Source organism: Humulus lupulus, chromosome 2 (genome assembly GCF_963169125.1).
Source record: "Humulus lupulus chromosome 2, drHumLupu1.1, whole genome shotgun sequence".
In the NCBI taxonomy this organism is placed as follows: domain Eukaryota; kingdom Viridiplantae; phylum Streptophyta; class Magnoliopsida; order Rosales; family Cannabaceae; genus Humulus; species Humulus lupulus.
Window position 1 is genome coordinate 294,065,799 of NC_084794.1, and position 24,603 is coordinate 294,090,401.

Genomic DNA, 24,603 nt, shown 5'->3' on the forward strand with positions numbered 1-24,603 from the left:
CATTTTTGTGTTCTTTGTTTGGTACCTCTTTCTTTTTTTACTTTTGCTTCTCTTTGAAAATCAAATTCAGCTATTTCTTATCTTGGATCTTTTTAAAACATTTCTGTAGTTGAGTTTTGGTACATGTTAGAAAGTTTTACTTCATTAAAAGGCCAAACACAAATTGGATGACCAGACCACCAGAATCTTTTGTGCTTTTAAGAGAGAACTAATCCTGTTACATTGCACAAAAACTCTGAATATTTCTTATTGGGATGAGGCTGGAATTTGAAATACATTACATAAAAATTAAAATATTACACTATTATAATAATTGAAAATACTTCGATGAATGTTTAATTCTTTATAAGATTAAGAAAAATTTATTAAATAGTTTTTTAATATTAATGATTTAAAGTTATATATATTTTTTATTTTATCAAGCTATAAATATTTTATTATTTTATTATAAATTTTTGTATATATGAGTGTAATATTGTTATATTTAGTTATTTTATTTCTTAAAATAAATAAAATATTTTTAAAAAATATAATATTTAAATGATGTAGATAAAAAAAATAGAGAAGTTGATGAATAATATAATGTAAAATTTTTTAGGTAAATTATAAAAAAATATGTTTTTGTGGTGTATTTTGTAATACTTTCTTTATAATATTTAGCTAAAATTCATAAAATATTTTACATCGGTTTTTTTATATATATATTTATAATAGCTACGCACAAATTTTATTTAATTCATATCTACATTTACATATCATTTATATAATATTTTAATATTATTATTTTTCTTTATAAATTTTCTCTCCCATTTAGTATATATATTTATTATTATTTTTTATGTTTTTATTATTTTATTTTATTTTAATTAATAAAATATATTTAAAGATATAATACTTAAATAATGTAGAAAAATATATAAAGAAACTGATGTATGATATAATATAAAACTTAGAGGTAAAATAAAAGGTAAAATAAAAAAATGTGTATTAAATTTAAGGTAAAGTAAAAAAAAATATTTTAAGAAAGTATTTTAAAAAATACATTGAAGTGCTATAAGACTATTCAAGGTAAAATTAAAAATCTTATCGACATCTCTAGTTTTAGATTTGTTCTGAAAGGTGTGACTAAAGCAATCACTATTTGTGAGCTAGATATTTTCATGGGATTTTGTCATCTTTTACATCATTTTTTCCATGTGGTTACGAATGATTTAAAGCTATTATTATTATTATTATTATTATAGTGATATTTGTCGTGATAATATTAGACAAAAATATATAATTAAAGAGATATTTGTAAAAAAAATACTAAATTAAGAGATATTTATTTTGAAAGTATTAAAGTTATAAATAAATTTCAAGTTATAGTGAGAAACTTAATGATGAAAAAAATAACTTAGGTAATGTTTGGTTTGCATGAATGAGTATAGGAATGAAATTGTTATTCCTAAAATGACCCATTTCAAGTGTTTGATTTGCATTTTATTATTGGAATGACTTTTTCAAAAGGAATTCTAATTCCATTTAACTAGGCATTTGGGTTTTACTAAATTAAATGACTTGAAAAGTCATTCCATTCCACGACAATTTTTGTTGTTCCATATATGCCACTCTCCAAAACGTACATCAATATATATATATATATACATTAATACATATATATATATACAAATGGTCATGAAAGAGTTTTGATAAAAAAAAAATATTATAATATATATTTATATGAGATAGACAAAAAAAAATATATAAACACTAGACAACTAACATTTTTTTTTGTTATTTTTTATGTAATGATTATTTGCTATTTTATTATATTAAGAAAGTGTAATTTTATTATTTTATTTTTTTAATAATCAAAATATAATAAAATTCAATAAATTTATAACATATTTATATTAATAAAAGAAATCCATTCAATTAAGCACATTTTTTCAAGTAATAATAACATTATTTCTTTCTATAAAATTTTTGTATATTGAGTATTAATAATTATAATTTTATTATTATTTATTTGTTTGATTTGTATATAAGGGTAATTTAGTAAAATAAAAGTTAAATTCAAATACAAAATAGTATTTTGGTAGATAGTAAAAACTTACAATGCAAAATAATAGTAATTTGATAAAAAAAATTTACTCATTATAAGAGTAAGGGTAATTTGGTCAAAATAATATTAATTTCATTCCATTCTATTTTATTCCATAATATATCAAACATATTAATCATTATTCAATCACTCATCCCAAAATATCATAAACAAATTTCTACTACAAACAAAGCAATTTTGCATGAAATATCTATTTTTGAAAGATAAATAGTTTAGTGCTGTCTTGTCCATAATTTCTTTGTCATGTTCTTTCCTGTTTGTGCATAGAAATGAAAGTAGGTGGGGTCTTTTTAATTTGTTTTACTTTTTGTCGTACAAGTGGAGTGGGTAAGCAAAAGTTTGGTATGTGTTGGTAGCCATTTTCTCTTCTATTCAATTACAATCTTTTACTATTCTACGTTTCAAGTATGAAAATATATAATTCAATCAAACACTCTATGTCAAAGTTATACAAGTAATCACATTTGCACTCAAAATATATACTCAAATTTACAATTAAAATATATACTTAAATATTATACATAGTGATGTGGCAGTTTAGTCGAGTCAATCACATTTATTAAAATTGAGACTCACTATTTTAAAATACAATAATACATCACTATATATAATATTTAGATGCATATTTTAAATGCATATATCAAAGTTATATAGCTTATGTTTTTATGTTTAATACAACCCCATCATTTGTTTTTTGGCAATCAAGTTTGCTAGCAATGATTTATACGGATAAATTTATAATATTATTTTATTTTTAATTTTTCAATAAAGTTTAGGGTATTTTGCTTATAAGAGCACAAGCAACTTCTTCGATGGTGGCTATGATAGTTGGTTGCCTATAATGTTCAAGGCATCATAAAATATAATTTTTTTTTTTTTTTCATACACATCACTTCAGCATTTTCCATAAAAATGATTCAATACTAAGATACTTCAAAAATTATCAACCATGGTCTCGCATATCACTCTTGCTTAATATATTATTTTGTAGTTATAAATATTGTCACACTAAATTTTTAAAATTCATATATTAATATAAATAAAAATTACATGAGTTAGACTAAATTTAAAAGTAGCTCATAAAATGACATAATCATAATTAATCAATCTAACATAATTAAAAAAATGTAGTTAAAATGATTTTCAAATTTTGAGCATATCTGCTCAACTAAGTCCGCCTGAAGATTGCGATAAATGTTTTTGTCACGAATTTCAGCATTTCTTTGAAGCATTGTCGTGAAGTGAGAAATATGTTCATATAATACTTCAACCGTTGAGGTGTTGGTGGGGGCATTCATTATAATTAAAATCAAACAAACTCTCATATGCATCTTTTTAATCATTGACAATAATGTTGTGCAATATGATGCATGCATACATAATATATTTGAGAATACCTTTTTGCCAAAAACGCATCGATCCTCGTACAATGGAAAAACGAGATTGAACTACTATGAATGCTTGATCAACATCTTTGCGTACCGCTTATTGGCATTGGGCAAATAATTTTTTTTTATCTCATTGTGGCAGTGGGATAGTTTTAACAAATGTACCCCACTCTGGATAGATACCATCTGCTAGATAGTACTCCTTATTGTATTGTGTGTCATTTATCGTAAACTCAACTTTTGGAGCTTGCCCTTGTAAGATGTCAATGAATAATGAGGATTGATTTAACACATTGAGATCATTATTGGATCTCGGAACACCAAAAAATGCATGCCGTATCCAGAGATCTTGTGACGCAACTGCTTCGAGCATGATTGTTGGCCTGCCGTGATCACTTCGCATGAATTGGCCTTTCCATGCAACTTGGCAATTTTTCCATTCCCACCAATTTCTCCAATGCAGATGCTTTCTGTTCATTAATCTCTATAAATGTAGTATGTGTATCTTTTTTTTCCCTTTTCTCTTTGCTGCCTTTTGGCCAGTAGGGCACACTTCACGTACTTCACCATCACTGATGTCTGCATTGGACGATAAGGTTTATGCCCATAACCTTTGTTCTCTTACTACATTTTGGTTGGTATATTGTATTCCATTTCAGCTCATCCTTTAGCAATTTCTAACAGTTTATAAGCAAAAAAATTGAGTTGCTATTTTCAGAGTTATACGTTTGATGTGCATTCTCAAGAATTTGCTCATAAGACCAACCACTATGATGTGCTTGTTGTACACGTTTATAACACCCATTGAAGCACTTCACTTTTGATTTATCTTGTTTCAATGGTCTTTGCATTGCCTTCCAGTTCTTGTTTGCTCACTGCGATCCGAGCCAAAAATTTTGTAGAAGTTCGGTCATTCTCCACGATGACATCCTTAGATGTATTAAGCCATCCACTTATTAGAAGTATAGTTACTTCCCTGCTCCATTTGACTTTACTTTTATGGCTTGATTCTTCTTCAATGTGTAGAAATATATTTTTCAACCCTTCAACACCATGTTTAGGTTGGATTTTAGAGATAAATGTCGATAACGTTTCACGTTTTAAATCAATACTAGACTTTTCCATACTTGTCCTATCATTTCTTGAAACTATTTTGGGTTGGTGTAGGGAAGACGTATGAAAGACATATGATAGTGAATTGCCGGTGTGAAGAATAGAGCATGTTGGGGTGTCTCAAAAAAACCAAAATTTTGGAAAGGGTAAGAGGACATAGGATAATTTTGAGAATTTGTAAAATTTTGATTAAATTGAGAATATTAAAAATTTGGATTTTGAGGATTAGTAGAGGCAGAATTTTGAAAATTTTGATTGAATTGGGAATATTGAAAATTTGGATTTTGAGGGTTGGTATGTGGAGAAATTGATGAATTTTGGAAAACTTGAGAAAATTGAAAATTTGTATTTTGGAGGTTGGTAAATGGAGAATTTGATGAATTTTGGAAATCCATTGGTAAGAAAATAAAATTTGTAATATTAACAATTTTGAAGAAGAATGTATGAAATTGTGTAAAAATTGAATGAAATTTATGAGTCTTTATAGAAGAAAAAAATATAAATAAATTGTTGAAAACAGAATCCCAACGGTAAAAAAATTTCTTTTAACGTTACATTACATGCATAAAGGAAAGCAATGTGGCCTGTCAGATCCACTTAGAGCATCTCCAATGCAAACTACCCCAACCATTGCCTAAAATGTTTAAATCAACTAAAAAATATAATTTTTTATTTTCTCTCTCATCCACGTCACTTTTGGCAACATATTTCTTAAAAATACTCCAATGCAAGCTACCCTAAAAATTGCCAACCATGGTCCCCACATATTATTATTTAATATATCATTTTATAATTATAAATATTATCATACTAAAATTTTTAAATTCATATATTAATATAAATAAATAGTACATGATATTTAAATTAGACTAAATTTTAAAAAAACTTATAAAATGACATAGTCGATGATGTTTCACGATTCAAATCAATACTAGACTTTTCCATACTTGGCCTATAATTTCTTGAAACCATTTCGGGTTGGTATAGGGAAGGCATATGAAATGCATATGGTAGTGAATTTGTTGGTGTGAAGAATGGAGCTTGTTGGGGTGTCTCAATAGAGCCAAAATTTTGGTAAGGGTAAGAGGACATGGGATAATTTTGAGAATTTGGAAAACTTTGGTTAAATTGATAATATTGAAAATTTGGATTTTGAGGATTAGTAGGAGTATTTTGAAAATTTTGATTGAAATGAGAATATTGAAAATTTGGATTTTGGGGATTGGTATGTGGAGAAAATGATGAATTTTGAAAATTTAGATTTTGGGAGTTGGTATTTGGAGAATTTGGAAAATTTTGAGAATTTTGGGAATCCATTGGTAAAAAAATAAATTTTGTGATATTGATAATTTGGAAGAAAAATGTATGAAATGGTGTGAAAATTAAATAAAATAGATGAGTATTTATAGAAGAAATTTTTTTATTACCGTTTTTTACACCAACGGATACATTTTCCTATATATATATATGTATAATTAAAAAAAAAAAATAAAGATAGCACCGTTGCCTCTATGAGGCAACGACTCCTTCATAATTGATAAGCTACTTTTGACTGCAATGGTAAGCCATCCATATATTTAGTAGCCTGTCAGTGAGCTACTCAACCGGCCACCCGCATTGGAGCTGGCCTTACCAAGCTACTTTTTTGGTACCCAACATTGAAGTTGCTCAGAATGGTTAAAACTAATCATCTTTAACTCAAATTCAGTCATGAATTAACCAATCATTATATTTAAATAATTTTAATAATTAAAAAATCAAATTATATGTTAACATAAAACCTATAAATAAATAAATAAAAAAGCTTAATTCCTTCAAACCTAAGAACTAAACCCAAAAACTCATTTTTGTTTATAATCCCAAAAACTCAAATTTTATATTCTAATTTCAAATCCAACATGAAAAAAATCCAACACAAAATCAAAATTAAATTTGCAAATCAAATATGCCTTCCCCCAAACGTGTCTAGGTTCCAATCTCATCTGACAAAAAATATTGTACAATTTTATCCCAGAAAAATCATTGATCAGCAATCTCATAACACATAATAAACTAAAGTTTCAAATGAAATTGAAACCCATATTCCCTCTTCTCTCTACCTATATTGTCTTCGTTTTCTCTCCACAAAATCAAACAAACCAAAAGGACAAGGCAAGAAAATGTGAAGGGAAAATGGGATTTTCTTGAAGACGATTGATGAATCAACTCTCGCCACAACCACAAGCGTCGTGCCCAAGTGCTTTGGGTAAGCTCAAATTTGCCCACTAGCTTTGCACTTAGATATTTCTGCCCACCGGTTTCGATGAGTGTTGGTTGATATTAGGGGTGTTTTCATTGCGGGTAGTGCCGTTTTTGGCCAATTTATTGGATCGCTCCGCACATACAGTTTGAACAATTTTCCAAACCACACCCACACCGCATAGACCTTAAAACTGCACCACAAAAATACAGTGTGGTACGATGTGAGTGATTTATACCTATCACCAAATAATTTAATAATTAAACATTATAATAAAATTCTTAAACAAAGCTCATATCTTAAGTGTTCAACACAATAATAAAAATGACAAGAAGCTATGATACTTTCAACAAACAATAATAATAGAATAAAATAATAAAAGTTTAGCAAAACATCGTTTAAATTTGATAAATATAGCTCTGCGGTGCAGTTTGAACCCGCAAAATATTTCAAACCACATCGGTTTGATAAACACCCTTAGTTGATATCTGGGTTCGATAGTAAACGACCTGGAGAAAAAGTATAGAATTTTTTTTTTTAATATTTTAGTATAAAAACTTTAAAGAAATTCGGTATTCCTGTAAATAAAGAGCTGGTATTGCAAAGATCAAATACAACTCTAGTTAAGTGCAATTCAAAATAACGAAGTGTTTGGTACCTCTTGCGTATGTATAAATACTATACGTACAAGATCTAACAAAAAAAAAGATCTATTTCTACTAAAGTTCATTCCAAAAATAAGTCATCAAGTTCAAGGCAGCAGCACATTTGTGTCAAGCCAATCCCAAAAAGGAATAGCATTTAGAAAAAATTTCCTTTATGAAGTTTTTGCCAAAAGCCTATTCTCTTCTCCATCATGTTTAGGATTAGAGCTTTCTGGCTTCTGTTCATATAAATAAGGCCGTTGGGTGAGCAGAGGCAGAGGATGGCTCACGCCGGTTGGGATCTTTGCTCCACTAGCTTCTACCAGCAGCCCCAGGTATCAAGTTAGCTAGAGATGGAACCCCTTGGCTTCTCATTTCTTCTTGTGCTCGTCTCATTTCTTCAGGATCTGTTGCCATATTTTCATATGATTAGTAAAAGAATATGCACTATAAAAGGGTGATTGTTTTGAGTAGTTGAGTTGTTTTGGAAAATATAGATGAACTTAGGAGGAAGGTAATATTAAACTCTTGTGTACAAAAGAGTTCACTTTACCTTTAAAATACATGTGGGGTTCATACAAATTATTAACTTTACTACCTTTAAATTTAAACCAAACATAGAAAAAAGTTTTAGATTCACATTCTCACCTTTACTATGCCCCATACCAAACACCCCCTAACAGCAAACTATCTACTAGCAAATAAGTAGTACAATAGATGGAAACAAGTTGTGGAAGTACTCCAACTTGGCACCTCATAAGTACACGAGATATAAAAATCTGATAGGATAGCTTATATGTATGAACACACAAGTTACTGAGGAGAAGGCATCCCTATCTCATGTGGGTCATAAATTTTTTAAAGCAGCACATAAATAGGCCAAGTATGCTCTTAGTTGGATGAAACCTTTCCCTCCACCTATGTGTATTGTATTCTCTTTTCAATTTTAATGGTCAGTCATTCTTACAAAAAAATAAGTTACGGTGGAGGAGGAGCTTGTCCCATCATATGAATGCACATCAAGTTCCAGGAAATGTCGGAATCCAAAAACAAAATAAATGGAGTAGAATCCTATATGTAAAGAATAGAAGACTTACCCATGTTCTCCACTAATTTGGGCATTACAAACATGACAATCACCATAAATCCCATCATCAAACCCATTGGGCTTTTCACGATCGACATTATGTTGAAGGGCTCCCTTATCTGAAATTCCAGTGGTGATGTAAGAAACCAATAATAGAGAAACAGTCAAGGGAATAGCATTATTATTATAAGCATAGTCAATCGAAGCCAACCTCGTAGTACTGTTCCTCTCTCAATGGCTCTAAAACAAACTCATGCAGTCCCCTCCTGGTCTCTGTTAGTGCAGCCTGAACCTTACCTGGGTTTCTGGCACTAACATCAACTCGAACCTAAAAGTTTTTATGAAAGATACATAACTAGATCAGACTGCAGTAGTGGTTTAAAAATATTAAGAACAAAGTTGATCTGTGGATAGTGATCCCACCGGAGAAAAGAAGAACCCTATTGCTGCCACTTCAATGAGATGAGTACCTGCTGGCACATTATGGCTTAAAGGACACATGTCAAGGATACAAGCCATGCCTATGAATGGATTACCACCATTTCATTTTTAATATTATGAAACTTTAAAATTAAGAAGAATAAAAAATTTCTATTGTTGAAAGTTTTTTATTTTGAATCCCATTTAACTGAGTTTGAATCAAAGCGTAGACAGCACAAACGAGGTTAAGGATACAATGAAAAAAATCCATCAGGCCTCAAAAAGGTCACCCTTTGGCCACCATTGAGTATAACTTTGATGTTTGATATTTTCCCAGGAAGACCAAATCCAATAGCCCCGTAACCTGCCAAAACAAAGACATCAGTTATGAGATTAGTAAGGGAGAAAAACAAGAAGAATACAACTGCAAAAGCGGTCAGACAAAAAGCTGTTTTGTGACAAAAATTATGTTCTAATGATGTCATCTCCATTATCAGTATCACTCAATGTCTGAAACCATAAGATATCCTAACATGAATTTACAACCATGTTGATCTTATCACATCCACTTCTCTTTTAAAAGAAATTCGTTGCAGTGGTCATCATTATTTATAGCACACTTTTCTTAGTACTGCTTTTCTTTATACAAAATGCTACTAAAAGAAATTATACAAACCAGTCGAAATGCTGGCAACCAGAGGTCAATCTAGATAAAACCCAACACCGCAACAGCTAGAGATCCTAGAACCAAGCTTCCAATCCACTTTACCATAAGATCCAACGCCACTTGGGGCTATCTCAAGTGATTGGGAGTGTGGGAAGGAGAGGGGTTCAAATTTCCATTGAATTAAAATAAAAAATAAGCCAAAATCACGTTTAAAGATATGATACTCTGCCTATGTAGGTAAGTATGTGGATCCAATCACTCGACCTATCATGCGTTTTTGTATCTACTTTATTTTATTGCATCAAGGAGCTTCACAACATTAGTCTTCCCCAAGCAACTTTCATGTGATTTTAGCATGATCTGACCCTTAAAAACCTAACTTTTAACATTGAATAGCAACTCTAAGACTTACAAAGAAAATAAAGTAATTAAATCAAAACACAAGTAATTTGGACAAACTCTAATCAAGCTTTACATATATCTGATCGTTCAAATTAACTGCAGCCCAGTAGAGAAAATTACCATTTAAATAAACTAATGCAAAAGATCAGATTTCAAAAACCTAATCTCCCTACTTAAATTCAAATCATTGACTCTTACCAATGTTTGAGTAATTGAGTGATCCAGTAACATGAAAAAGTCATCATAACTGATAATATATTTTATAGTAATACCTAATAAATCGCTTAACATTGAAAAATAAAAAATAAAAATCGATCTTTTGAACTCGAGAAACAGAAATAAAAGACAACAGGAATACATACTTGGGATCTTAACTCGACCATGAATGGAGTGACCTTCACTGGATCTGCAAACATTAATAAACTAAATAAATCGAACATTTCATGAAAGGGTGCGAAATCAGCGTTCCACTGTTTGGTTACAAAGAAAACAAACGAGAAAATTGAAAAGGGGGTGAATTGAGAATCGTACACAGGAGAAGCTGCAAGCGACGAAGAGATGAGTGCGAAGCACAACTGCACGAAAATCAGGAGAACGACCGATTTGGATCGGATGCTCGGCGCCATCGCACTGTGAATTTGGGAATTCAATTCCTGTAGAGATTTCTTAAGTAACTTTTGGCTTATATTAAGATGCTTTTCATTTTTTAGAATTATCCTAACATTTTCTTAAAGAAATTTTTATTAAAGTTTTTTCATAAATACACATTTTCAATTATACTTTAAAAAAATACGATTTTAAAGATTTATAATTACAAAAATACATTTTCAACTAGTTGTCAAGCCCTCAACAAAGAGTGTTAAAAAAATAACATAAATTTACCTAGATAGCAATTTCATATAAATACAGTATTGAAAAATCAATTAGATATCAATTTATTACATCAACTCAAAATGATCTAAAAAAAAAATAACATAGAAAAATTTGCATTTTAAAATGTACAAAAATTGAACTCAAAATATATCTTAAAATAACTGAACATATACAAAAAAATAAACTAAAAAATAATTTGAAAAACATTACCATTAAACGCAAAAATTATTTTTAAAAAAAATATAAACCCAATGTATACCTAAAATAAAAAAATAAACAAAAAATATTATCAATTATAAATCAACTCAAAATATACCTAAGGAAAACTAAACATATACCAAAAATAAATAAAAAATCAACTAACATGACAGCAAAAAAAATTAAAAATATAAACTAATAATCTACCTAAAGTAAATTTAAATTAAACTAAATAAAAAAATACTAATAATATCTCAGAATAACTACACATTCTTGACGCGGTTCTTCGGCAACAGGTAATTATACGAGTAAGTGTGATGAATTAGTGCTGCTTAGTGAACCGTAATATATATATATATATAATGGCTATGTTTTAGATTGGGGAAAATATTATATAGGAAGATGATCACTCCTTTCTTTTTAGGTGGTTCGAAGGTTAAAATCCTTCTAGTCCACCAGACAATATTATTGATATCTCTTGAGTATTTCTTACATAGTGTTTCTTTACAAAAATAAGCCCACCCTTTGCAATGCCCAGGGTCTTGGTATTTATAGGGAGAGGATACCTGGATTGGCAAAGGGTCATCCCGTGACTGCTTTATCCCTCATGTCATCTCTGTAATATTGATGATTAATTCCTAAAACCTGACTGTGAAGTGTGGTCTAATCAATAGGTAAGGAGATAATGGGCCGCCTGGCCCAAACCAATCGTGGGATGTCTAAATACGCACGTTTATACTGCGTGCCCGAGAATTCAGGAATGAAAAAGACACGTGATGTCTAGGAAGTGCACGTTTATATTGCATGGTTGACTTTACAAATAGTCGAGGGTGTCAGGCCTCTGAGGCACTCCGAGCTAAAGGTGGTACCAGCTCGTGGCCCTCACCAAGTCGATACGATGGCTCCGAGGAACAGCCAAATGATTTAACCAGCTCGGGCTGGTTAAATTAGGGGACGGTAATAAACATCCTCGGACGGGCTGCTGACGCGTGACAAATCGAGTTAGGCCCTTATCCAGCCCGCCAGAGTGTGCGGATATTCAGGGCGTACATTTGCCCCCCAAGCCTCTGCTCGTGACCTGTGACATCACTTCTGATCTTCAAGGTGGAGGCTTTTAAACTTCTCACTCGACTCTTCATGTCCCGTCCACTACCTTGGTACCGGACACGTGGAATGTCGTGGTTGGAGACTGTTCGGATTCCGAGATTTGCATTAAATGGCCTAACCACATTTCTGCTGCCGTTTCACCTCCTGAGTTATGACCCTCGAATCGCGCATTGAGATGATTCGACGGTCCATGCTTCCTTCCGTCTCTTACGTATATATAAGGAGGGCAACCTTCAACATTAGTCACTTTTGCTTGAAATTTTTTCCTTTTTGAGTTTCAGAAGTTCTTTTTCCAGTCATAACCTTAGAGACCCCCACGTTCTTGCCACAGCAGTATCTTAGAAGTCTTGCTTCGAGGATTCAACCAAGATTCCCAACCCCACGCCTTCAGCAACTCTCTTTCAGAAAAATCAATTGTAAGTTTCCTGTCTATTTACATGCTTTGATTTCCCTGTTTCTTCGATAGGCAAAGTTATTTCTTAGTTATAAACAATAGGTTGTTTCTGGCGAGTTTTTGCTGCATAGGTTCCAACTCTAGGCATATTGATCATACTTAGAAACATGTTTAGGAATGTGATGTTCACCACTATGGGATTTATGGGTAAATTTCTGGGAGAATTTTGGAAATGTCTACTTGGAATATGGAAAGTAAAGGGATTTTCAAAATGCAAAACCGGGTAGCTTAGGGGACACGCTTCCCGGGTGTTTTGTTTTCAAAACCTCCCTTCCAAGGCAAGCAATAATCTGCCTCTCCTGACACGAAGATCCCTGGAGATCAGGGATCCGTTTGAAACGTGGGCGCGTGGTCATGGCAACGCGTAGCTTCACACACCACGGGCTGAGACTACCTTAGCCCGTGTATGAAAATCATTTCTCCTCGTGCTCTTTTTTCTTGCTTTTTTAGATCGCCTATTAAGTTTTTCCTCATTCTTGTTCGTTAGGCAATCTGATGGGACCCAGGAGGAACGTGCCCAAAAGAAGTGCGGCTGGATCATCGTCCCAGCAGTCCAAAGGGAAGGAGGTCGCTGTGGAGTCCCCTATACCCGAATTTGGCCTCGTGGTGGAGAAAGAGGTCGAGGTTGGACCTGATGCCTTCTTCGAGGTGGAGAGGATCGTCTCAAAGATTACGACACAAGGGAGGGTCAACAAGATCCTGCTGTCCCATAACATTGAAATTGGGACAAGCGCTCTTGTTGCCCGACCTCCCCTCGAGGGCGAGAGGAGCTGCACGCCCCTCGACGAGGAGTTCGCGGCTTGGAGCGACGAGCACCTCAAGGCCGGGGCCTTCCTACCTCTGGACCAGTACTTCGCGGATTTTCTGAATTACGTGAAGCTGGCTCCCTTCCAACTGCCCCCCAATTCCTATCGTCTTTTAGCGAGGTTGAGGTACCTTTTCATGAAGCAGGAGTGGGAGGTCCCTACACCGGCGGACATCCTTTATTTTTTCTGCCTCAAAGCCAGCTCGGATCAACGGGGGCGAGGCGACGGGTTCTACTACTTGACCCGTTTTCCCAACTCTTCTGCAGTCATCAAGCTGCCTAGCCACCCCGACGACTTCAAGGACCAGTTCTTCATGTCGACGGGGTTTCGCAACTGCGAACATCACTACTTAAACCGTCCTCGTAAGTTCTTTCTATCCTCAGCTTCGCAAAATCGTCGCACTGCTTTATTTCTTTTCATATGTATTGACTTGAATACCACTGTGCAGCCATTTTTGCGAGGATGGCCAAATCAGCGACCCTCGGGGGTCAGTATGAGACCTTGGCGGGGCTCCCACCAAGTGACAAAGATCACCGCCAGCTCGTGTCTGATGAGACGATGCTGGCGTGAAAATTAATTTCTCTGGGCTAGACCTTAGCCTTAAGGAGGCTGTGGGCTATCTCCGTAGCTCGCGAGTTGGCACCCATCCCCGAGAGGGGCGCTACGGACGACGACGAGCAGGACGAGGAAGACGAGGTGCTGCTCGTGTGTCGGAAGTGGGCTCTTAAGATCGCCCATGGGCTCGACGCGGATCGGATCCAGTCCGGGGCAGCAGCTGGCCCCTCCGGCGAAGGTAACCCATACTTGTTTAAGGACTTAGACAAGGTTGCCATAGACCTACAGCTTGCTAGGTTTAACCCCAGCCATCTCGTACATCGCCATCAAAATGACCCAGACCTTAACATAACTCTACTCCAGTGCATTGATCAACTAGTGTTGCGCCATGACATGGGCCGCCCTAGGGGCACTGTAGTAGTAGACAACACCCTGGCTTTTAGGTCGGCCTTTTTCGAGGAGTATAGGACCAACCTTAGGTCGTGGCCCTCCCTTCTGGAGGGTGTAGTCACTCCGGGGCTTAGGCAGTATGTAGAGGAGTCCAGTCCTGAGGTGGATCCGGACCCAGAGCCCCCTCTCATTCGTGCAGTTATAAACTTAGACTCCCCCGAAGAAGCTCCACGGCCGGAGGTCGTGGCAATAGATTCCTCCTCTAGCTTAGAGGGTAGGACATTTTCAATACATCCTTAGATTTTTTGTGATCAAGTATTCTTACATGTATACTAACACTTCCTTGTTTTTGTTTCAGGCGAAGAGATGGCATAGCCCGGGGACAACGTCCTGCGATCCATTTTCCAGGGGGGGAATCCTCCCTCCGGGTCGTTTGGGCCATTGGTAAAGAAGCCCCGGCAGACCAAGAAAGCCCCCCTCCTGGGACCACCTCCAAGTCTCTCGCTAAGGGGAGGGGCCAGGTCCTTGCCGCCGTAGAGAAGATGCCCCCACCCCACCAGCTCCGACTCCCACTGTGCTTATCCCGGTTAACACTTAGGCCTTGGAGAAAATCCCCAAGGCCTTTCGAGGGACGGTTTACGAAACCGCGAGCTATACGGTGGATCATTACAACAATGCCACCCCAAGGGACTTACGGGAGATCGAGACGAGGAGCCCCGAGAATGTTATGGAGTCTTCACTGGGGATAACCCTCACGGTAGGTTTACTTAATTAATAATTCTCTTTGATTTTTCTATAGCACATGCCTTATTATCTTTTGACCTTGCAGACGGCTTTGGCTCTACACTGCAGCATAGCTCGGTCCAGGGCCAGGTTTGACGAGATCAAGGGCGAGTTCCAGACTGCTCAGGCCGCCCTCGCGTCTGCACAACAACAAGAGCGAGATGCCAAGGCTGCCCTGACGGTTGCCAAGGAAAGCGAGAAGGCCGTGCAGGCCGCCTTGGCCGCAGCGAAGGCTGATCTGGAGGCAAACCGGGCTAAGAAACTGGAGGCCGAGGCTACACAGGTCGCCTTGGATGCCGCGAAGGTCAAGCTTGAGGAGTCCAAGGCCGCTCTTGTGGTCGAGAGGGCATCTTCCAGCTCCTCCATGGAGGCCATGCTCATTGCTGGGCCTTCAACCAGGATGGCGATTTTTCCTTCCTGGCGCCAGAGGTGTGGGAGCCCTTCCTCGAGAAGTTCAAGGCTCGTCTTCAACAGGAGGCGCCCTCTGAGACCAGGGAGACTTCCCCTGCAGGCGAGCAGGATGCCGAAGGGGTGACTTCGTCGGAGCGGCCTGGGGGGGCCTAGGATTTTTGATCTCTTTATTTCCTTTTTTTTGTTTGTAATCTTCTACCACGATGTTTTTTCTCCTTGAGACAATTGGTTTCCCCGAATTTCACTTTAATCTATTTTTTTACCTTTATTTTTATTCATTTTCAACACATTTGGTAAGAACTTAGTTCGTGTTAGTTCACTGACTTTCTTTAAAACCACAAAGCACTCAGTCAATCAACTAACTTCTAAGTTTCGGGACCTGGTTGTATCCAGGACGGTTAACTTTTGAAAATTTAGTTTGCGTTAATTTTTATTGATATCTCGTGCTTTTTAAGAAAAACATCGATCAATCAATTTAAACCAACTTCTAAGTTTTAGGACCTGGTCGTATCCAGGACATTGACTTTGAAAAATTAGTTCATGTTAATTTTTTATTGATATCTCGTGCTTTTTAAGAAAAACATCGATCAATCAATTTAAACTAACTTCTAAGTTTTAGGACCTGGTCGTATCCAAGACATTGACTTTGAAAACTTAGTTTGCGTTAAGTTTTTATTGATATCTCATGCTTTTTAAGAAACACATCGATCAATCAATTTAAACTAACTTCTAAGTTTTAGGACCTAGTCATATCCAGGACATTGACTTTGAAAACTTAGTTCGCGTTAATTTTTTATTGATATCTCGTGCTTTTTAAGAAAAACATCGATCAATCAATTTAAACTAACTTCTAAGTTTTAGGACCTGGTCGTATCCAGGACATTGACTTTGAAAACTTAGTTTGCGTCAATTTTTATTGATATCTCGTGCTTTTTAAGAAAAACATCGATCAATCAATTTAAACCAACTTCTAAGTTTTAGGACCTGGTCATATCCAGGATATATGCCCCCCAAGTAATCAGGAAGGGATCTTTCTTGGTTACTTGGAACATGCCCTAACACTGTACACACATAGATATACAATAATACGAAGAAACTACTTCTCATTATTTAATAAAATAAGGTGGCTTTCATAACTAAGCCTTACAAAAGTATTATTGATAATATTTCTTTAGATGCACCACGTTCCAGGTCCGTGGGACTGCTTCTCCATTAAGCCGAGCTAGTTTAAAGGCTCCTTCCTTCACAACCTCTATTATTTGATAGGGTCCTTCCCAGTTTGGTCCCAACACTTCGTCCTTGGGGTCCTTACCGGCTAAGAAAACTCTTCGGAGCACTAGGTCGCCTAAGCTGAAAATGCGTTTCTTGACCTTTGAGTTGAAATAACGAGTAATCTTTTACTGATAATGCGCGAGCCGCAGCTGCGAAGCTTCTCGTTTTTCATCAATCAGGTCGAGGGATGCGTAGAGCAATTTTTCGTTCTGGTCTTGGTCAAATGTACGGACTCTATGCGAGGCTATCTTTGTTTCGATAAGAAGGACGACCTCACTCCCAAAAGCCAGGGAGAAAGGAGTGTGACCCGTCGAAGTTCAGTTGCAAGGTCCGGTATGCCCACAACATCTAGGGGAACTGTTCGGGCCAAACTCCTTTGGCTTCATCTAGCCTTTTCTTAAGGCTTGCCTTTAGTGTTTTGTTCACAACCTCGACCTGCCCATTAGCTTGGGGGTAGGCCACGAAGGAGAAGCTTTTAATTATGCCGTGCCTGTCGCAGAATTCGGTAAAGAGATTGCTATCGAACTGGGTTCCGTTATCCGACACGATCTTCTTTTGTAGTCCGAACCGGCAGACAATACTTTTCACCACAAAATCGAGGACCCTCGTTGATGTAATCATCGCTAGGGGCTCTGCTTCTGCCCATTTTGTGAAGTAGTCGATAGCCACCACCGCGTAGTGACTCCTCTTTTTCCTGTGGGAAGGGGACCAACTAAGTCAATCCCCCAGACCGCAAACGGCCATGGGGACGAGATCATCTTCAGCTCGATTGGAAGAGCTCGGGCAATTGTGGCGAATCGCTGGCACTTGTCACACTTTCGGACGTAAGAAATCGAGTCCTTTGACAGAGTGGGCCAATAATACCCTTGCCTCAATACCTTCAAGGCCAGGTTTTGCCCCCCAACGTGATCTCCACAAAATCCCTCATGCACCTCCTACAGAATGGTTCTCGCTTCACCGGGCATAACACACCGCATAAAAGGTAAAGAGAGACCACGCCGATACAACGTCCCGTCTATCATTGTATACCTCGGAGCTTGGTAAAGTACCTTCCTCGTGTCGTTTCGCTCTTCAGGTAATCTTCCTGTTGTGAGGTATTCGATTAAGGGAGTCATCCAGGTTGGCCTCGTATCGATCATTTCGACCTCCATTACGGCTTCTTCTATGCTAGGTCTTTCCAAGAATTCTACCGAAACTAGGCCCAACGTTTCGGCCTCCCCAGAAGTGGTGAGCTTTGCCAGGGCACCAACATTAGCATTCTGCCCTCGAGGTGTCTGTTCAATTAGGCTGTGCTCAAATGCGGACAGCTCCTTCCTTATCTTGGTCAGGTATGCCGCCATCTTGGTTCCCCGCGCCTGGTATTCCCCCAATACCTGGTTTACCACGAGCTGGGAATCGCTGTAGCATTGGACGGAGCTGGCCTTCAGCTCTTGTGCCACCCTTAGCCCAGCCAGTAAAGCTTCGTATTTGGCTTCATTGTTGGATGCTTTGAACCCGAAACACAACGCGGAGTGGAAACGATGTCCCTCCGGGGATATCAGGATGATTCCAGCTCCGGACCCGCCCTCGTTGGATGAACCGTCCACAACAACTTTCCACGAGGCTCACACTGGTTCTTCCACTGGTTCCTCTTGGAAACCCGTGCACTCTGCTACAAAATCAGCTAGAGCTTGGTTTGATCGCAGTTCACGGCACATATAGTATCTCGAATTGGCTGAGTTCGATAGCCCATTTCAAAAGGCGCCACGATGCCTCAGGTTTTTGCAAAACCTGCCTTAAAGGTTGATTGGTCATGACATGGATTGAATGGGACTGGAAATATGGCCTGAGCTTTCGAGAGGCTGTAATAAGGCAGAAAGCCATTTTTTCCATCAATGGGTATCTAGCTTCAGCTCCGAGAAGCCTCTGGCTAATGTAATAGACTGGCTTCTGAGACTGGTCTTCTTCCTAGACCAGCACGGCGCTAGCCGCATCTTCCGTGATAACCAGGTAAAGGAAAAAGGCTCTCCCGCTGTTGGCTTGGACAACACGGGCGACTAGGCTAAATGTGCCTTCAGGTCGAGGAAGGCCCGTTCACATTCCTCAGTCCATTCAAATTTTTTATTTCCCCGGAGCAGGTTATAGAATGGCAAACACTTGTCGGTAGATTTGGAAATGAACTAATTAAGGGCTGCCACCCTTCCTGTCAGACTTTGGACGTCTTTTCGCGACCGTGGTGATAGCATCTCGCCCAGCGACCTGATCTAATTGGGGTTTGCTTCTATCCCTCTGGTGTTGACTATGAAACCCATAAATTTTTCTTGACGCAACCCCGAAAGTACACTTTTGGGGATTTAGCCTCATGCCGTAGTTCCTTAAAATCTTAAAGCATTCCCCCAGATCGGAGACTTGGTTATCGGCAGTCTTTGACTTGACCAACATGTCGTCGATATACACTTCCATGTTTTTTCCGATCTGTTTAGCAAACATCCTGTTGACCAACCTCTGATATGTAGCTCCTGCATTTTTCAGCCCGAAAGGCATGACCTTGTAGCAATAAATGTTAGTTGGAGTCATGAAGCTAGTGTGTTCCTAGTCTGCCGGATTCATGGCGATCTGGTTATAGCCCGAGTATGCAACCATAAAAGACATGAGCTCGTGTCCCGCCGTGGCATCTACCAATTGATCAATCCTTGGCAAGGGGAAGCAGTCTTTGAGGCAGGCTTTGTTTAGGTCAGAAAAGTCGATGCAGGTCCGCCACTTCCCGTTGGGCTTCGGGACCAAAACAGGATTGGCGACCCAGACCAGGTACTTTGCCTCACGAATAAAGCCGCACTTTAATAACCGGGCTACTTCCTCCTCTAAGGCCTCAGCTCGGGCGGTGCCTAGGCGCCTCTGCTTCTGGGACTTCGCAAGCACGTTCTTGTCCAAGTTGAGTGTATGCATGATGACGCCCGGGCTGATCCCAATCATATCCTCATGAGACCAGGCGAACACATCTAGATTCTCTCACAGAAATCTAAGCAGCTCCGCCTTCCTTTCGTTACATAGGTTTTTTCCGAGTTTTACCACCTTCGAGGGGTCTCGTGGGTCGATGCTCACCTCCTCGAGCTCTTCGATGGCCTGGAGCTCGGATCTATCCTCACCAATCCTGGGATCGATATCATTATTCAAGGTGATATCCCCTTCCTTGGCTCTCTGAGGTTTTTCTATCTCAGGAATGGGTACTATTTCCTGAGATTCCTCATTCCCGCCTTGAATGGTCATCGCCTGCTGCCCGGGTCTTGACTTTCCCTTCATGGAAATGCTATAGCATTCCCTGGCAGCAAGCTGATCTCCTCGAACTGTGCATATCCCCGTGGAGGAGGGGAATTTGACAGAGAGATGGCGAACGGAGGTTATGGCCTCAAATGCTATCAACGTAGGTCGGCCCAGAATAGCTTCGTAGGCAGCGGGACAATCGACGACCACAAACTCGAGGAGTTTAGAGACAGTCCGGGGTCTCTCTCCCAAGGTAATTACCAGCTCGATTGTTCCTATTGCCGCCGACCCTTCTCCGGAAAATCCATATAGCATCATGGAGGTGGCCTTCAATTCGGTGACGGATAGCTCCATCTTCTCCAGCATAGATCGAAACAACAGGTTCACCGAGCTCCCATTATCGACCAGTATCCTCCTAACTCTCCGGTTGGCGAGCTGGGCAGTCATGACCAGGGGATCATTATGGGGGAACTGGACGTGGCTAGCATCCTCCTCAGTAAAGATGATCAGTTGCCTCTCTAGTCGTTGCTGTTTGGGTAGATGTTGTTCCGAGACGAATTCCACTCCGTTATGAGCCTTCAACTCATTGACATATCTCTTCTGGGCACCTCTACTCGTGCCAGCCAAATGGGGGCCACCGGAGATTGTGGATATCTCTCCCCCCATCACAGGAGGAGGGGTATCCTGATTTATCCGGAGCCCGGGCTGATTTATCGGAACTTCTGGGTCCGGTTGACTGGTAGGAACTCTGTTCCGCGCGTATTGAGCCAAAGGCCCGGCTCTAATGAGCGTCTCGATCTCATCCTTTAAATGCCTACAATCGTCAGTGTTGTGGCCAATGTCGTTGTGGAATCGACAGAACTTAGAAGGGTCCCTCTTGGCCTTCTGGTGCTTCAAAGCCTCCGACTTCTTCCAGGGGAGGCGGGCAGAGTTGGCTAGGAAAATGTGGTCCCTAGTGTTTGTGAGTTTGGTATAAGTCGCGTAGGCTGACTTAAATTTTTCCACGGGTTTGTTCTTCTTCGGACCGTGCTGGCCGCCCTCGCTGCTCCCTTTTCTCTTGCCTCCACCCACTTGGTTATTCTATATAACAGTTTGAGTTATTTTCACGACATCCGTTCCCACTCCAACGGGCTGATCAGGGGCTTGGCTGGTTCCTGCGACCGACGCTCGCGCCTCTTCCAAGTTTATCCATCCCTGGGCCTTGTTCAGGAATTCATCCACGGTGCTGACACATTTTCTCTGTATCTCTTTCCATAGCCTGACTCCAACGAGGATTCCCGTGCTCAAGGCCATAAGCTTGGAACTATCGTCTGCATCCCTGGCTTGAGCAGCAACGTTTGCGAACCTGCTCAGGTAAGCTTTCAAGGGTTCCTCGGCCTGTTGCTTCACGTTTGCCAGGGTGTCGACTTTGACGCGGGCAGCTTGAGAAACCCGGAACGTCCTCTTGAAGTCAGCAGAAAAGGTTTTCCATGAGCTGATGGACTGCTTTTTACACTGCTTGAACCATTGCCTGGCTGACCCAGTCAAGGTGGAAGGGAATAGCAAACACCTTAGCTCAGGGCCGATGTTGTAGGCCATCATCATGGTGTTGGACATACCCAAATGATCTGATGGGTCTTCGTCTCCATCAAACTTAGACAAGTGGGGCATCCGGAAACCTGGTGGATATGTCGTGGCTGCTATGTTGGGAGCGAAGAGCTCGAGTTCGTCCCTCGAGTCGTATTCATCTTTTTCCTTGTCTGACAGGAGCTTCTTCATCAGTTCCTCCATCTGAGCTAAACGCTCTAGGGTTTGGTCCTTACTTCCTTGGTTGTTCTGGGGCTGTTCAACAGCTCCAGTTCCATTGTAAGCGTTAGGTGGGTTATTGCCTCTCCAAGCTTGGGCTTGGTTAGGTGGGACATTCCCACTGTCACGTACTTCCGAAAGACCATCCCCTCGGTGAGCATGATTACCACTTCTAGCCGGATCTCCCCTCTGTGAGTTGAGGTGATCTCGAAGGTCAGCCCGAGGGTTGGCCCGAGGGCTTTGCACCGAACTTAAGCGATTGCGCAGGTCTTCACCTGATCTGTCACTTCGGTGGCTCCCAGTCCAGTAACTTCCATTTGAAAAGCTCAGAGCCCGCTGCTGAGGGTGAGGATTCGGGACTTCTCTGCGCGCTCGGCTGCGATGGGAAGGACGGGCGGAAGGAGGATTTCTCCTGTTGCTCCCATGCACCGGAATGTCCCGAACTGGACGGGAAGGAGATGGGTATCTTATTGGCGACGGGGGGTGCCTAACTGGTGAAGCGATCCTAGTCCCGTCCAGGTGGATCAAGTTAGGTCGCGGCCGTTCCTCTCTACCATCCTCTGCATCCTGCGCTCGGCGGTCTGACCGTGGTGCAGGATGGCTGGCCGGAGCAGGCTGTCTTCGCGAGCCCTCCCCAGATCTCCTCCGCGAGCTGCCTCGGGCCCTTCTGAGTGCGCTTGATGGTGGAATCGAGCTAGGAGTTGAGGTTCGGACTGATCGGCTGAAGTGCTGATTTGGCCTAGGAAACTCCTCAAACATCGTTTCCTGGTGGTGGTGTGACGTGGGGGTAGAACTCGGAGTCGAGGCTCTGATTGATCAGCTGGGTTTGGACCGGTTATCCCGGCGGGACTTATGAGCCCCACCTTGCCTCTTTCCGACGTTAGCGTCGGTTGTAAGAGGGGGTAGCCAGGATAAGACTTCTTCGATTTGCTTGTTTGCTCTTGACAGCTGACTCCTCAACTGTATGTTCTCCAACTCGATCGCCGTCAGGAAATCCGGGTTCGGATTTGGCGACCGGGGTGCCGAACTCCTGGTGTCGCCCTGGCCCATAGACTGCTTTCCCGGTCGCTGCTGGACCTCGGAGTTTTGTTCATCGGATATGGCGGCATGGTGGGCCTCCTGCCCATCATGTTGCTCTGCTTCGTTACCATGTCTCGAACGAGTAACCACCATGATCGGGTTTTTGCGACAGCACTATTCTAAATACTCTCAATGAAAGCACCAAACTGTTGACGCGGTTCTTCAGCAACAGGTAATTATACGAGTAAGTGGGATAGATTAGTGCTGCTTAGTGAACCGTAATATATATATATATATAATGGCTATGTTTTAGATTAGGGAAAATATTATATGGGAAGATGATCACTCATTTCTTTTTAGGTGGTTCGAAGGTTAAAATCCTTCTAGTTCACCAGACAATATTATTGATATCTCTTGAGTATTTCTTACAGAGTGTTTCTTTACAAAAATAAGCCCACCCTTTGCAATGCCCAGGGTCTTGGTATTTATAGGGAGAGGATACCTGGGTTGGCAAAGGGGGTCATCTCGTGACTGCTTTATCCCTCACGTCATCTCTGTGACATTGATGATTAATTCTTAAAACCTGACTGTGAAGTGTGGTCTAATCAATAGGTAAGGAGGGATAATGGGCCGCCTGGCCCAAACCAATCGTGAGATGTCTGAATACGCACGTTTATACTGTGTGCTCGATAATTCAGGAATGGAAAAGACACGTGATATCTGGGAAGTGCACGTTTATATTGCGTGGTTGACTTTACAAATAGTCGGGGGTATCAGGCCTCTGAGGCACTCCGAGCTAAAGGTGGTACCAGCTCGTGGCCCTCACCAAGTCGATACGATGGCTCCGAGGAACAACCAAATGGTTTAACCAGCTCGGGCTGGTTAAATTAGGGGACGGTAATAAACATCCTCGGACGGGCTGCTGACGCGTGACAAATCGAGTTAGGCCCTTATCCAGCCCGCCAGAGTGTGCGGATATTCAGGGCGTACACACATATACTCAAAATAAATAACAAAATAACTAAACATTAACCGCAAAAAATCACAAAACAACACATATAGTTTAATTAATCTTAAAAAAATACAAATCAACCAACATATACTTAATAAAAATTTAAATTGCACGCAAAGTATACCAAAAGTATACTTAATAGAAACTTAAAATTGCATATTATAATGTGAAAAAAAACTCAAAATATACCTTGGAACAATTAGACATATATTATTGGGGTGCTTGTTTTGAGTAGTTGAGTTACCTTGGAAAGTGTAGAAGGACTTAGGATAGAAGTAATATTAAACTCTTGTGTACAAAATAATTCACTTTACCCTTAAAATACATGTGAGGCTCACACAAATTATTAACTTTACCCCTTAAAATTTGAACAAAACATAAAAAGGGATTTAGATTCTTATTCACACCTTTACTTTACCCCATATGTATGGAGTATTTATAATAAAAGTATACAACTTTTTTTAGCTATTTAATTTATAATTTCTATTTTGGTAAATTATATAATAACCAGTAATGAATAAATATAATATATATTATATGTTATGTTAATACAAATTTCACGTGTACACATACATACGAGAGTAATAAAAGTTATATGCTAAGTCAACTAAATGGAACATCACATATGTG

The 24,603-nt window shown here is 39.2% G+C and overlaps 1 protein-coding gene across 1 annotated transcript; it reads right to left on the bottom strand.

The window, feature by feature from the left end:
* Positions 1–7,422: 7,422 nt before the first annotated feature.
* LOC133819871 (ER membrane protein complex subunit 7 homolog) lies at positions 7,423–10,786 on the bottom strand. Its single transcript, XM_062253244.1, has 7 exons — positions 10,599–10,786; positions 10,430–10,473; positions 9,254–9,362; positions 9,002–9,065; positions 8,790–8,906; positions 8,589–8,697; positions 7,423–7,898 (listed from the first exon to the last, which is right to left on the bottom strand). Exons 1-7 carry the CDS (start codon positions 10,691–10,693, stop codon positions 7,804–7,806), a joined length of 633 nt encoding a protein of 210 aa, XP_062109228.1. The 5' UTR covers positions 10,694–10,786; the 3' UTR covers positions 7,423–7,803.
* Positions 10,787–24,603: the final 13,817 nt, after the last annotated feature.

Coding starts and splice junctions, on each gene's coding strand:
- LOC133819871 (XM_062253244.1), bottom strand. CDS start 10,693: ATGGCGCCGAGCATCCGATCCAAATCGGTCGTTCTCCTGATTTTCGTG. Junction 10,474..10,598: donor TCGCTTGCAGCTTCTCCTGT/GTACGATTCTCA, acceptor TAATGTTTGCAG/ATCCAGTGAAGGTCACTCCA. Junction 7,899..8,588: donor CAAATTAGTGGAGAACATGG/GTAAGTCTTCTA, acceptor ATATGGCAACAG/ATCCTGAAGAAATGAGACGA.